Below are 14942 nucleotides of genomic sequence, written 5' to 3'. Positions count from 1 at the left end.
GGTTAAACCGGAAGCAGAAGGTAGAGCAGATGATAAGCTGGCGGAACTTTGAACTCCAGCAGGCGGAATGTTGTTCTGTGATAAGAGTTGTTGGCGTGCTTGAGATTGATTACCTGACAAAGGCATAGAGAGTGATTGTCCTTGATTGGGGACCTGGGGTTGCATACCAAAAGACCCTACACAAGCAAAATCGGAAAGAATAAAAACCAAATGAGAAAAAGTAGTGCTAATAATGAGTGAAACAACAAAGCAATTTACTGGCTTAAACCTAAAGCAAGTTACTTATGTTTCCTATAAAAATAAAATAAAAAATACTATAGCAAGTTATGGTCAGCCAAAGATTTCCAAGTACATAAACAAGTGTGAAGACAAAAACACAATAAATGCCCTTTATGTTCCTCATATTCTTAATAATCTGATCCCTTGCCTGAAAAAATAAATTTTAAAAAATATAGTAAACCAACTCCAGTCTCGAACTTTCACTGTACCAACCAATATAGGTATCAACATTGAATCATTTCAGATAAGAGATGTGAGAATAAGGAAACCATAGAACATTTCAGGCATTAAGAAGAAACCTAATATAAAATATAAATGCAACCTTTTCTCCATTTCAAAAGGAATGCATGCAGGGAGAGGGAAGGGGTAGTTATAAGTGTAACTGAAATTTGTATAGATGCATGAAACAGGAGCACAATGCTCATATATGTTATTACCTGGATCAGGGGGCCTGCTGCTATTACCAGCGGAGTTGGATGGTAAAGTGGCCATTGTAGAATTGGATGGTAAATTCACCATTGTAGAATTGGCTATTGTGTTTTGAGACTTAGTCTCCATGGTGAGCATCTTCAGAGAAATTTTCCGTAGATAATCTGACTGGAAACAGAGATCCACACAAAACTTAGAACACATTTCTAGCCACAATACAAAGAAAGTTGAAACACAGACAATATTGTGTAAGTAATTACATATGTAACATAAAGGTACATATCTAAGTAGGCTTACATGTACCATGAAAAATTAGGACCCCAAGGGTTATGGAGGTACCTGGCTTGTGGCAGCAGTATAAATCTTTTCCTCAAACCTTACAGCAATTTTCTTGAGTTCCTGTAATCCCTCTTGACCAGAGAAGGGAAGATGCCTCTTCAATGTGTCCATTCTGTACAAGCAATATATTTAACAAGTTATTGACCATCAAGGCATGGAGGTCGGTTCTTCACAACAAAAGTAAATTCAGGATGAATAAATCAATCCACGAAATTGTTTGTTTTTTAAGATTCACTTACATCTTATTGACAATTCTTTGCCGTGAATCTGACTGCAATTGACTCCTCCAATCGCCTTCCATAGAGGGGGGTTCGCCAACTTGAGGAGGCCTCCAGTTATTGGTATCCATAGAATCTAACCAACCAAAAAACTGTCAAAACAAAACGACACAAATTGAATAGCAAGTTAATGAAAACTTACAAAGAAGGCGAAAAGATTTGTACAAAAGTTGCTAAATTTGAACGATGATATTGATTCTAAATATGGAGGCATTTCTGGGTCAGAGCATATATCCGTTTAAACTAGTTTTAAGCATGATTTTGTGAAGAAAATCTCCAAATCCAATCCCAAAATTCACATATGCAAAAACAAAGCTCACAATTCACATTATCACAGACAATCGAAACCCCAGGAAGATGTACAACAATCCGACGATAAATATTACACCAAAACCCTAATCCGTTAAATTTGAAAGCCAAAATACAACAAAATTTACCAAAAAGAAAAACGTTTACCGTTTACTTTTAGGGGACTTGGAGATGAAGAAGAGCAGGCTTCAACTGGAACAATCTTGACGTGAGAGAAAAATTCCCGAATTGGGTAAAGAAGGCAATCGGGGAAGTAGACTCTCGAGGTGGAAGAAGATTGATGCGTAAAAATTAAGTGTTGCTTGGTTTGGATAAATTAACTGGTCTTTCTTTGATTCTTTCTGTTTGAAGCTTCAAACAAGCCTATTTTAACTCAACGTACTAATACTGATTTTTAGGTTTGTTTTTTTTAGATAAAAATCTGATTTTTAGTTTGACTAAGACTAACAATTAAAACAGTTGCTCAGTCGAAAAAAAAAAACAAAAAAAAAGACACGACACGAGCATCTCCAAGAGGAAACTCTTCAAATATTGACAATTTAAAAAATTAAAATTATTCACTTTAATAGATTTTTTAAATTTAAATAATAAATTTAATTTAGAAAATTTTTAAATTAATATTTTAATAATAAATTAGATTTGAAGAACTTATTTCACTTTTTAAATTTGATTAGTTGATCTTAAATTTCTATTTTAAAGAGTTTGTTGAAGTAATTTTTTCTTACGTAGCACAATAAATAGAGTATTAAAAATCATTTGAAAAGTCTGTTAAAAATGCTCTTAGTCTGATTTTTTTTTTTTTTAAGTATTATATCAAACCTTACTAATGAGTAATGCCTTAATTTAAATGTTAGAAATAAAACTAAAAATAATATGATAATTAAAAAAGAGTAATCCAATAACCTTTTCTTTTTGGTGCTAAAAAAAATACAATAGTTACTAGGGGTGGGCATAGGGTCGGTTCATCCTGACCCATCGACCGAAATTCGGTGGTCCGATTTGATTATGACATAGAAAATAGGAGAAGTTAGTTTCATACCGACTCGACCCGATATACAGTACGGTTTTAAACATGTTACTTCGCTCAATAACCGAAAAACACCGACCGACCTACATCTCTTTTTTTTCCCTACCTAGCAACCATGCACCTTAGTGCACTGAATCCTTAGCCTATAAAAACCCTACCATCTCATTTCATGTTCACACTTTCAATTCAAACAAAGCTCTCTCAACCTTCTCTCTGACTCTCTCAGTCTTTCGCTTTCTCTATCTCTTAGTCACTCTCACAGTCTCACTCTCACTTTCACCCAAGGGTTTAAATTTCGAAATTTTCGGCAAAATTTCGCCAAAAATTTTGATTTTTAAAGGTTCTGAAATTGTAACACTCATTCGACCAAATTTCAGAAAATTTCGCCGAAATATTCGAAATTTCGCTAAATACCCAGCTGAAGCCAGTGAGGGACTGAGGAAGGAAGCAGAGACCAGAGGAAGAGAGGGGAGAAAGAGGCGAGCTGGCCTCGTCGCCGGTCGTCGCCGAAGGCAGTAGATCGAAGAGAGAGAAGAGATCAGCGTGGGTCTGGTGGCTGGGCAGTAGGAAAGAAGGAGAAAAGAGAAAGAGAAGGAGAGAGGAGAAAGAGGAAGGAAAGAGAAGGTCTCGGCGTGGGTCTGGTGGCTGGGCATGCAGTGGGAAAGAAGAAAGAGAATGGGTTTGGTGGCTGGACAGTGGGAAAGAAGAAAGATAAGGAAAAGGTGAAGTCACGGGAGAAAGAAGAAAAGAAGGAAAGGAAGGAAAGAAAAGAAAAAGAAAAAAAAAGAAAGAAAAGAAAAGAAAGAAAAAGAAAAAGAAAATAAAAAGAAAATAAAATAAAATAAAAGAAAAGGAAAAAAGAAAAGAGAAAGGAAAAAAAAAAGTTTAGAATTGGTTGAGGACTTGAGGTTTGGGATCTTTGTATAATTAGAAAGAAAAAAAATTTGAGATTTCGTTTAGTTGTTTTTAAATTTTAAATCTTATTACATTTTTATATAAAAATAATTAAAAATATTTTAAATAGCCTAAACTTTAATATCTTATACCATATCCTAAAGAATATAGAATACACATTATAAAATATATAAAATTTAATGTATATATTATAGAGTATATAAGATTTAGTATATAGAGTATATATGATTTAGTGTATAAATTATAGAGTATAAAGAATATAATAATTTTATTTATTCATTATACTAATTTTATTTAATAATATTTGCCTCCAACGCGCATTATATTCATTACATATCACATGAAACCTACCATATAATTTGGTTTTTTCAATGTTTTTTATCAATGTAGTAGATAATATGTTAAATAAACATATGGTAAAGTTTCATTCAAAATTCTGTATTTTAATAACAATTTCCGTCGTTTCCGTCGAATTTTTGTTGAAATTTAAAAATTTTCGAAATTTCCGTCGAAATTTCCTCGAAACCTGAAATTTTATTCCTTGCTTTCACCATTAACAGCAGCGAACTCCCCAATCTCTCCCCAGACAACACCGTTGAGCATGACGGCCTTGTCTTCCGCTCCTACATATCCCTCCAACTACCAGCTCGTCATTAATAAGATTGACTCCTCCGCTGCCACACCTCTTCGGACCGTCAAGTTCCTCGCTATCTACCTCTTCGGCCCCATTTACAAGGTTCATCGAGAATTTCAAGCTTCCTTTATTGATATTTCTCTATGGATCTATGGTTTTGAACTGCCAAACACAACCTTATACAATTGAATTGGATTGAATATGTGATGAATGGTGTTGTATTGTGCAAGAATCGGCAATCTCCAGTGAGTCGGCCTAAACCCGACCACCGACTGACCCACACCTTTAGCAGTTGGGTTGGTTTAGTGGAGGCCCATTTTCTCTCGATTTCGGTGGGCCTTGAGGCCCAAACCGAATAGTTCGGTCCGGTGCACAGTTTGAGCCCAAAACTGACCCAACCCAACCTATGACCACCCATAATAGTTACATATTGTCTTCTTTATTTTTCTTGTAACACTAATTACATCCAATTTATCAAAAAAAAAAAAAAAGGATCATGATCGTCCAATAAGAAGGGTTTTAATTTTTTCAAATGAACGATTTGAAAATCTATTGATTTTAACAACTGATTGCAGAGTTGATTATTCGGACCTTTCAATTCATAGATGTGGATCTGAGACCTATGAATGGGGATATTTCCGAAGCTCACAAAGAAAAAAGGAAGTGAGTTAGACAAAAAGAGAAGAAACTTGGACTTATGTTAAATTTCACACACTTCGGACATGATGTACTTAAAACTCTCTTATAAAAACCATGACGATGTCGCAAAGCTAAAGAACAAGATAAATACAAGTTCTTTCCTATTTTGCCTCTAACCAATAGAGTTGAGTAACGATTTACAACTTTTTTAATTGTTGTTCTAGTCCTATTTAATTAATATCATATTATAACAGCTTTTTTTAAATAAGGGCGTTTTAGGATATTCAAAATGGAAATTAAAATTTTAAGAGAAAAATGGAAAGAAAACTCATACTAAACTTGGTAGGCTGAATTGGTACTTTTAAAAAAATTTACCCTAAACAAACTTCTCAAGAAAAGAGAAAAAAAAAAAAAAAAAAAAGGCCCAAACAAGGCTGCACCTTAAAATTCTCTAGCTACTGGTTGATTCGAGTCATTTCTAATTGAGCAATTATTAATCGATGGTGGGTCTTGAGATAAATGTATATACATCGCCCAGAGGAATTTTATGTTCACTAAATTATAATTTAAGAAGATGATAGAAAAAAAAAAAAAAGACAAATTAGTAAATAGTGCTTATATTCTTACCCTCTATCCTATTTATATGCCCACCTTATTTTTACACCTACCATTAATTTGAAAAGAATATAAAAACACTCTTTTTATAGAAATAATAGGAGATAGAAAGTGTTTTTATATATATATATATTTTTTTCAAATTAATGGTGGGTGTAAAAATAAATTGGGTGGGAAAATAAGACAGGAAGGGTGAAAATATAAGCACTCTTAAGGTTTGTCTGAGAGTGCTTTTGTAAACACTTTTGCTCAGTAGCGCTTTAATTTTGTTAGAAGCACATCAATTTTTTTGAAAAATATCTAAATGTTCATTATAAATGTACTTGGAAACGCTTCCTAAATAAGTACTTACAGGTACTTCACCAAAAAGCGTTTCCAAATGCTTTTATAATTTTTTTTTTGTCAATCCCCATAGATTTTTGTTTTGTCTAAAGTAAATCTCATAGATTAAATTCATTTAAACAAAAAAAAAAAGATTAATTGTTGTCACTAATACTCTAACAAAATGTCACACAACCATATAGCTTGACTTGCAATTCAGCCACGTGTCAATTCTGTTCATGAAAATTTAAGAGCAAATTTCACTTTGCACCCCTGGGGTTTGCTCAGATTGTCAAGTTGAGCTCTCAGGTTTCAATTTTTGGCAATTTGAAACCCAAGTTTTAAAACAAAGACAATGTGGCCCCTTAGTCTGACTTAACAGTTAGACATTAAATATTACTTATGTGGCATATGTAGGACTCATATGGTTAATTGTTGATGGTTAATTGTTTCAAATAAATTCAATTGTTGACTTAGGATTCAATATCTCCGACCATTAAGTATACAACAAAGCAGCACTACCATCATAACCCATGAAGCCAACAAGATCAACTACATAATCTTGTCTTTTCTGTGCACTTGCAAAAAGAACGTTTCTGAAATTGCCCTTATGATGGTTGCAGACATTAATTGTGGATATCATATGTGCCACATAAGCATTTAACGTAACAGTCAGACTTACTGAGAGACCACAGTGTCTTTGATTTTAAATATTGAGTTTTAAATTGTCAAAATTAAAATGTCAGAAAGCAACTTGACAATTTGAACAAACTACGGGTGCAAAGTGAAATTTACTCAAAATTTAAACTATGATTTGAATTTTAAAAAATCTGTCCTTTTATTTTCCACCTCAATCATTTGCCGTCAGATTTCCTAGAGCTAGTCTGAGCCCCATTTTATTTTCATTCTCTCCCAAAACCTCATATGCTCTCCCAAAAGTCACATGTGCAAAAACAAAGCTTACAATTCACATAAAATCGAAAACCCAACGGTGGGTTCATTTGATTTTCATGAGACTGCACTTGAGTAATTTGACATTGGGACTTGTGCATGAAGTGCATATGACGTGGGGTCCGTGGGGAAAGCAGCTGTATCCCTTGTCCGAAAAAATAAATTTAATAAAATATAGTAAACCAACTCCAGTCTCGAACTTTCACTGTACGAACCAATACAGGTATGAACATTGAATCATTTCAGATAAGAGATGTGAGAATAAGGAAACCATAGAACTTTTCGATCAGGCATTAAGAAGAAAGCTATATATAACATAAAAATGCAACCTTTTCTCCATTTCAAAAGGAATGCATGCAGCTATTACCAGCGGAGTTGGATGGTAAAGTGGCCATTGTAGAATTGGATGGTAAATTGGCCATTGTGTTGGTGAGCATCTTCAGAGAAATTTTCCGTAGATAATCTGACTGGAAACAGAGATCCACACAAAACTTAGAACACATTTCTAGCCACAATACAAAGAAAGTTGAAACACAGACAATATTTGTGTAAGTAATTACATATGTAACATAAAGGTACATATCTAAGTAGGCTTACATGTCCCATGAAAAATTAGGACCCCAAGAGTTATGGAGGTACCTGGCTTGTGGCAACAGTATAAATCTTTTCCTCAAACCTTACAGCAATTTTCGTGAGTTCCTGTAATCCCTCTTGACCAGAGAAGGGAAGATGCCTCTTCAATGTGTCCATTCTGTACAAGCAATATATTTAACAAGTTATTGACCATCAAGGCATGGAGGTCGGTTCACAAATACTCATCTGATTTTTCAGTTTGATAATTTTTTAGAGTAAACATGAGTCGCTCTAATTTTGGATTTTGGGTTTGGGCTTCGTGTTGTTTTGTATGGTTAGGTACTCTACGCTGGCCTGTGGGCTGTTTTGAGAGTTTTCTTTGCTTTCGGTTTGGGCCCCCATGGTAACACTATTTGTTTTCAAAGACTTCTACCCACGTGATTTGAATATTTGATCAATTCACCCGGATAACAAAAAAAATTGAAAATTTCAATTATACCCTTAAACGCAGTGATCAGAATTTAAAAAGAAAATGGCAAACATTGTTTTAAAAAAAAAAAAACCATGACCGACCACCCATGGGGTACCCTTCATATCTATTTACAATTGTAACGAAATTGAAAAATATTTAAAATTCAAATCTTCATCTCTCATTATCAACTAGCAGATTATATAGTATTATATCTTTTCACACTATTAAAAAGTTCTCAAGTCAAATTTGAATATCTCTCTTTATGATTAAATAAAAACTTAAATATTTAATTCATAAAATAAATAATACAACAATCTTTCAGGGTATGTTAGAAGCTTTTTTTTTTTTTTGGCCAAGGGGTATGTTAGAAGCTTGAGTATGTACGAGGATGCTATTACTCTAAAGTTGAATGTTCCAACATGCTCACATCATATCCATATATGCTCATCAGCTCATGAGTCATCTCATGAATAGGACTACTCTCCCTTGCAAATCACAAATGAATATCAACACGTTGCCACACATTACAGGGCTAAAGAATGTCAAATTTGAGTCAATTACGAAATATCTAGCTTGATTTTATTTCTCTTAATTTTCTATCCCTTTAGCTTAGCCTTCATTCTTTCTTTTTTCACTAAGTATATGAAATATTTCCTTAACACGTTGCAAGCATATATGGGTCATGTCATCAACTCATTTGAGAAAGATTCCAACATAACTTAATTGTTTGAAATTTTAAAATCTCATTGTTATATTAGTTAATAGAGTAAAACTTACATTTGTGGATTCATATGTATACCATATATCTTTTTGGATTGCCCAATACTAGGGCTGGGTCGATATCGGTAACCGAACCGTCACCCCATGACCGACCACCGAACCGCACCCCACGGAATGGCAAACTTCACAACCGCCGCACCCCACGAAATGGCAAACTTCACAACCGCAATCGCTACCGACAAGGTCGGTTACCGACGGCTTCGGATGCCGTATTTTCAGGTCGGTGTGATCGGTTTCGGTGCTTGAGACTATCTCTCTGCAACTCCAACTCCGGCCAGTCACCTAACTGCTGCAACTCCAACTCCAACACCCACTGCAACTCCGGCCAGTCACCTTTATCTCTCTACAAGGCGCTAGTCCGACCACTCAACCCTGGAGCTTCGCTTAGGAGACACCACCGCATGCAGCTCCCAAGCGTCACTGTGGCACACTCGCACCCACTCCCGGAGCTTTGCCGCTGCCAATCCAGAGCTCACCGTCCACCTTCGAGATGTTCACGAGGAGAAGATTAGAAGAAGAAGATCGAAGAGAAGAAGAAAAGAATAAGAATAAGAAGAAGAGGAGAAACCAAAGGAGGAGGAGGAGAAAGAGAAGAAGAAGAAGTGTCGGTCGGTTCGGTTACACCGACGGGTAAAGCATTCTCAGACCGCTGCCGCCATCGCCACCTTCGGTTCAATAGACATACCGATGTCGTCGGAACGGTCCATTGTCGGAGCGGTCCATTGTCGGAGCGGTTGCTGCGGTTTTCGGTTGCGGAGCGGTTGTTGCGGTTGGTCGACCCACCCCTACCCAATACTACTCTTCCCATTTGCATTTCATGTGTGAGATGACTCTCATTTCTTTACAAAGAGTAAATCAATTAGTGCATATATGGGTCATTGTTTTTCATTCATTCATTGCGTGGAAATCAAAAAATTTAACAGTTAAGTTTTAGTAAATTAGTAGCTTATAGATACATAGTTTACATAAAATAGAAAAATTCTATAAAGTTAAGTTATGATCAAAATCATCAAATAATGTCAGAGCCACCGTTCTCAAAATTTAATTTTGTTAATGGCCCAAATGCTATTTCTAGATTCTAATTCATAAATGAGAAGCATGTTAAATGGGTCTGTATGTTCACTGTCATGGCACCATCCACATATCAGCTACATACTTAATGAGACATTGAGACCAAGTCACCAAGGCTATCAATTTTTGGTGATCACGTGTGAGGCTCGCCTACAAAAACTTTAACTTCAAAATTGAATGTTAATTTGGACCATAAAAATGATTTAAATGATTATCTTTCTAGTTTATTCATGAGATGTGGTTCAAGTCTTTACTTATCCAATACAATTTTAATGAACTAATAAATTAAAGAAAAAATGTTTGACAAAACACCTCGACCTTTGAAGATTCTACAAGGTATCTTGGTTCTTATGTATGGGAAAAGCTTTAAAGTTTAATAAAAATAAAATGGTCTTATAGAGAAGCTAATGCTACGTGTCTTGCTCCTAAAGAATGGGAGAGAGTTGGATATCATTTTGATTTTTGTATACTCTGTGACGTTGTATGCCCCAGAAAGATTCAAAGTCCCCATTATGCAGTATCTTTAAGACTTTATCTAATATTTTTTTGATGTTTATATGCTGATAGTGCATTTATATTCAAAATTACGTTGTTTAAAGTTTTTATTAATTTTAACCAATGCGTTTAATACATTTGACAGAATCGAAATGAAACACAAAATAAAGCATAAGACAATATACCATATTTTGAAATCTTTCAAAAATATGACCTATCAAGGATTGCTGATGAGTTAGAAAGATATGATGTGGCACAAAAGGCCAGAATGGCGTGGCCTACATGTAAAACAATACCCCAAGAGGGCCATGGAGGTTCCAAAATAATGCACCTGCAGATTGGATTAGGTGGCCTACTGGCACTGCTAACACAAAAATTATCACAGGCACTGTACCCGCCAGAATTCAAATTAACAACTGCTTAGACACAAATTACTAAGCGTAATTGTCAAAATATCACTTTATCTGTCATCCAATTAACTTTCAAAACCAGATTTATCATTTATCAGCTTTAAAGTTAAAAAAGAAATAGATATTTTTTGCTTTTATTCTAATTTTCTATTAGAGAAAGGATAAAGATGGAGATTTGCAGTTGAAGAAGCAGTAGCTCTCAGCTTTGCTTACTTAATAAACAAAAGCAGGAGGGAAGTTAGGCCAACGGTTAGCTTCCCTCCAAACCGTCTGATTCACTTGGAATCAAAGCAAACCCCTTTAGCTGTTGAATTTTTGGTCACCATCTGAGACCCAACCTCACCTTCCTGACAAACTCTCCACACCCATCTCCTGCTGCTTCTGTTGCCCAATCCCCCTTTTATACAGTTTAGTTGTTTTTTATTTTGTTCATATTGAGGTCCATCTCTAGATACCCATTAAAGCATTTGGCCTCTTCTGCATGGTTTGTGCTTTTGGGTGAGAGGCTTGAAGCCTTGGAAGTTTTTGGCTTTCTGGGTTTTTGAAAATTTTGGTGGAAAGGTGATTAATTTTCTGGTATGTTCCAATAAAGTTGTTCAATTTGAGGTTTCACAGTGCAAAGCTGCAATCTTGCTTTCTTGGATTGGGATATTTGAGAGTTGGTTTCAGAAATGGGTTTTTTTTGAGCTGCTGCAGTAAACAAGTTGGAGCATGATACAAACGTCTAGATCCACTGCTTGTGGCTGCTCAACCCAAATGGTATTTTTCACCTTTGCCTCATTCAACTCTCATGACTATTACTGAAGTAAACATGAAAGTTACATGAATATCATAATACAAGGCTTTCCATCAACAAACCAACTGCAATCCCCATATTTGTGATAATTCCCAGCACAACTTTTGTGATACAAGTCTCATATATTTCATGTTAGTCTCCTCATTTCAGTTCACACCATATAACCCTTCTCTAATTCCATATATAAATAGTGGCCAATAGATATTATTTTTCCATGAATACCCGTTACCTTTATCCACCAGTGTCCATGTGTAACTCTGGCAGTGCGGTTTCATTTTCATCAAGTTCTCCAGGAGATGATCGTACGGCTATTAGTGTTGTCAGGAACAGGCCCTCCAGAGCTCCTCCTTCTTCATTCTTGATGAGAATGGCTATGAGAATATCTAGAGCAAGGTGGTTCACCTTCTTAAGGAGAGTGTTCCACTACCAAAATGGATCAAGGTCTGATCTTGGGTCAAACCCTTTCAATTCCAGCACTTGGATGATGCTGGAATTTATAGCTTTGGTTGTTCAAATAAGCATCACAACAGTTACTTTGGCTGTTTCAAAGAAGGAGAAGCCAATGTGGCCTATGAGAATTTGGATTGTTGGGTATGAGGTTGGCTGTATTCTCAATTTGCTGGTACTCTTTGGGCGTTACAGGCTACTTTATCTGACTCAAGGAGATGGTTTCAACCTCTCTAATATGGAACAGCAGAGAAACACTGAAGAATCCAGGTACTTTTTATACCCCTCAATTACTTCCTTTTAGTTATTATGGTTGTGATTAATCATTGCAGACTATGAAAAATTTGGGTCTGTATTTTTATATGGATTTTTGTACATCTCAGAGTTTGATATCTGGTGTATATATATACATACAGGATCACACATTTGATGAACAGGTGTAGAACCTCGCTTGAGCTGTTCTTTGCAATATGGTTTGTAATGGGTAATGTTTGGGTGTTTGATTCTCGCTTCAGTTCTTTTCCTGGAGCCCCAAAACTCCATGTGCTCTGCATCTCTCTGCTTGCTTGGAATGCCATCAGCTACTCTTTTCCCTTCCTACTGTTTGTGCTGCTATGTTGCTGTGTACCCCTAGTTAGCAGCCTGCTTGGATACAACATGAACATGGGGTCCATTGATAGAGGAGCATCTGATGACCAAATCTCTCAGCTTCCCAGCTGGAGATACAAAGAAGTTAACACCAAAGTAGAGCTTGGAAGTGATTGCAGTTCTGACCTTGCAAATGAAGATCCAGTAAGTCAATACTATAATACAAATCTAATTTGGTCTTGTTATATAGATATGTCATATGTGTCCTGCTTGGGATTTTTCACTTACTAGATCTCCGTTTCTCTTCTAAGTCTTAACTGTCCAATATATACATTGTTGGTCTATTTCTTAACAGCTAAAGTTTTAGGGTCTGGTAAGATTTTTGAATCCAAATCCTTGACTCCCTGCCCACTTATTTGTAATGTGTCTTTTCATGAAAAGAGTAGAACTGTGCTCAGTTATACTTTTGGAGTCTAATAATTATCTAACATGTAAAATGTCAAGAAAATAATGTCCTACAACCATATACAGCCCATTTTTTTTGGCCAATAACCATATACAGCCCATTAATTTGTCTCTTTTGCTTTTATTGACAGGAGTGCTGTATATGCCTGGCCAAATATAGCGACAAGGAAGAAGTGAGGCAGTTGCCATGTTCCCATATGTTTCACCTCAAGTGTGTGGATCAGTGGCTTAGGATTATATCTTGTTGTCCTCTTTGTAAGCAAGAACTACGGAGATAGGAACACAGGACAGCAATTTGGCTGAGGCTATTTTTTAAAATTTTTCTTTTTATTTTCTTTTTGTTTTTTGTGTGTGATTTTACATGGTTACTCGAGTGAGTTTATTGCTCACCAGTAACCAAACCATACCAAAGTTTTATAATCTTTGAATATACAAACAGCAAGAGAATGATTCTCCCCTACTTGTACCCAAAACACATATTCTTTAGAATGTCATTAATATGTAGAATACATGTACACACATATATATATGGACTAAATAATGCATCAACCTTTGTAATATGATATATATCTAACAAATTTGCTTTATTATATTGTACTTTTGTTGTGCTCTAATATTGATTTTGAAATTCCAAATTATTATTATTTTTTTGTTACATTGGAGGAAATCAAATCCCTAACCTAATATAATCCTACCCATTAGAGCATCACTCCACCAACCACCATTTCTGACCAAATAGACTAACCTCAAGACTTCCAAAATTTAAATATTCAATAGCAAATGACAAACAAATTGCCAAGTTCGAACCCAGGCGGATAGTAAAGCCCAGCATCATATATGTAGACGGGTCAGGCTTGGTTAAAGAGAGTGAGTCATGGCGGATGGTCAAGCCCAGTATCATTATGGGCCGGAGTCAGCGTAGTCCTTATTTTACCCTATTCAAACTGGGTCGGAATTTGAGCCCATGCAAATCAACTATAGATACGGCGCCGTTTTGGATGGAAAGAATGTAAACTGTTGACTTAATGACGTGGCAGAAAGATATGGCTCCCAATCTCCCATACTCTGACAATTGACGCAGTACCTGAGGTTGGTGAGATGCCCAAAGTCACTTGGCACTCCGTATTGGACTCTTGGTTAGCAAACTTAGCATTACAAGTCACAAAAAATGTTATATTATTAAGAGTCACAAAAAATGTTATATTATGTTACTCTTGTCCCCCCAATTTGTCTCTTTCTTCTTTTTTCGATCAAATATAGAAATTATCGATGGCCTTGATGTCTTTTTCACAAATACAATAAAAGATCAAAATTATGTTTTCCAATTTTTTGATAAGGAATAAATTGGTTTTCAAAAGGAATATACTTAGATTATCCAATTTAGATTTTCTTTTAAACAAATGATATTGGGTGGGGAGGGATTCTAAGTCGGTATTTCGATTGTAGGGTAAATGCTCTTATCTATGTTAGGTTGAATTGGTGAAAATTAATTTTTTGATAGGGCTGCTATATGCATACCCTTGTTTTTATCACCTCACAAGTCAAACCCTTTACTCACTACACATCAATGTTACTTTAATTTTTAAACAATTTCTCTATACATACCTTCAAATTTCTAAAAATATCCCCACTTAAAATAATTTTTAAAAATAGAATTTGTAAGTAGACAAAAAAAAGGCTGAAACCAGCCTCTGCGATCCGAACAAGGTGGCCTCCACCCACCCCACCATCGTCATTATCACCAGCGTCAGACCCACACCGCGACACACTTCATGCCACTCTTTCTCTTTCTCTTTCCCTCTTTTCTTTCTTTTTATCTCTCTTTCCTTCCTCTCTCTTCGCACTCCCTTTACTTCTGATAAATTGAGTGCAAAGAGAGAGAAAGAGAAAGAAAAGAGAAAAAGAGAAAAAGAGAAAAAGAGAAAAAGAGAAAAAGAGAAAGAAAAAGAGGGAGAAAAGAGATAGAGAAATATGAGAAGAGAGAGGGAGGAGGAGAAGAGTCGACCGACGACAGTGTGGGGTTGACCGCCGGCGACGAGGTTGGTGGCAGGGTGGCTAAAGTTGGCTCAAGTTTTTTATTTTTTTTATTTTTTTATTTTATGTCCTTCT

At 35.7% G+C, this 14942-nt stretch overlaps 2 protein-coding genes across 4 annotated transcripts in view; one reads left to right on the top strand and one right to left on the bottom strand.

Annotated features, from left to right (window-relative positions):
- LOC147297654 (mediator of RNA polymerase II transcription subunit 15a-like) overlaps nucleotides 1-1994 on the bottom strand; it is an 8896-nt gene extending 6902 nt beyond the window's left edge. Inside the window, exons 1-5 of one of the 2 annotated variants that reach the window (XM_086237976.1) lie at nucleotides 1782-1994; nucleotides 1287-1417; nucleotides 1048-1159; nucleotides 717-876; nucleotides 1-176 (exon numbers count right to left, since the gene is read on the bottom strand). The exon at nucleotides 1-176 is cut by the window's left edge and continues 1288 nt beyond it. In XM_086237976.1, coding sequence (XP_086094102.1) covers nucleotides 1-176; nucleotides 717-876; nucleotides 1048-1159; nucleotides 1287-1396 — 558 coding nt within the window. In that variant the 5' untranslated portion in view covers nucleotides 1397-1417; nucleotides 1782-1994. The remainder of the gene's footprint in view (nucleotides 177-716; nucleotides 877-1047; nucleotides 1160-1286; nucleotides 1418-1781) is intronic. The other variant, XM_086237983.1, reaches the window with a different exon arrangement.
- An 8747-nt stretch (nucleotides 1995-10741) lies between these two features.
- On the top strand, nucleotides 10742-13374 carry LOC147297653 (E3 ubiquitin-protein ligase At4g11680-like). 2 transcript variants are annotated; one of them, XM_086228871.1, is made up of 4 exons: nucleotides 10742-11296; nucleotides 11619-12050; nucleotides 12197-12572; nucleotides 12965-13374. In XM_086228871.1, exons 2-4 carry the CDS (start codon nucleotides 11695-11697, stop codon nucleotides 13109-13111), a joined length of 879 nt encoding a protein of 292 aa, XP_086084997.1. In that variant the 5' UTR covers nucleotides 10742-11296; nucleotides 11619-11694; the 3' UTR covers nucleotides 13112-13374. The 2 variants fall into 2 exon arrangements, with proteins under 2 accessions (XP_086084997.1, XP_086084996.1); XM_086228870.1 differs by having other exon boundaries at nucleotides 10742-12050.
- The last annotated feature ends 1568 nt before the right edge of the window (nucleotides 13375-14942 follow it).

Source organism: Dryas octopetala, chromosome 1 (genome assembly GCF_963921425.1).
Source record: "Dryas octopetala chromosome 1, drDryOcto1.1, whole genome shotgun sequence".
Lineage (NCBI taxonomy): Eukaryota > Viridiplantae > Streptophyta > Magnoliopsida > Rosales > Rosaceae > Dryas > Dryas octopetala.
This window is presented reverse-complemented; position numbering and strand designations above follow the sequence as displayed.

Excerpts from the sequence above, each read along its gene's own strand:
- LOC147297653 (XM_086228870.1), top strand. The coding sequence starts at position 11,548 with ATGAATACCCGTTACCTTTATCCACCAGTGTCCATGTGTAACTCTGGC. Across the intron at positions 12,051-12,196 it reads AGAAACACTGAAGAATCCAG|GATCACACATTTGATGAACA; the intron begins GTACTTTTTATA and ends ATATACATACAG. Across the intron at positions 12,573-12,964 it reads ACCTTGCAAATGAAGATCCA|GAGTGCTGTATATGCCTGGC; the intron begins GTAAGTCAATAC and ends TTTTATTGACAG.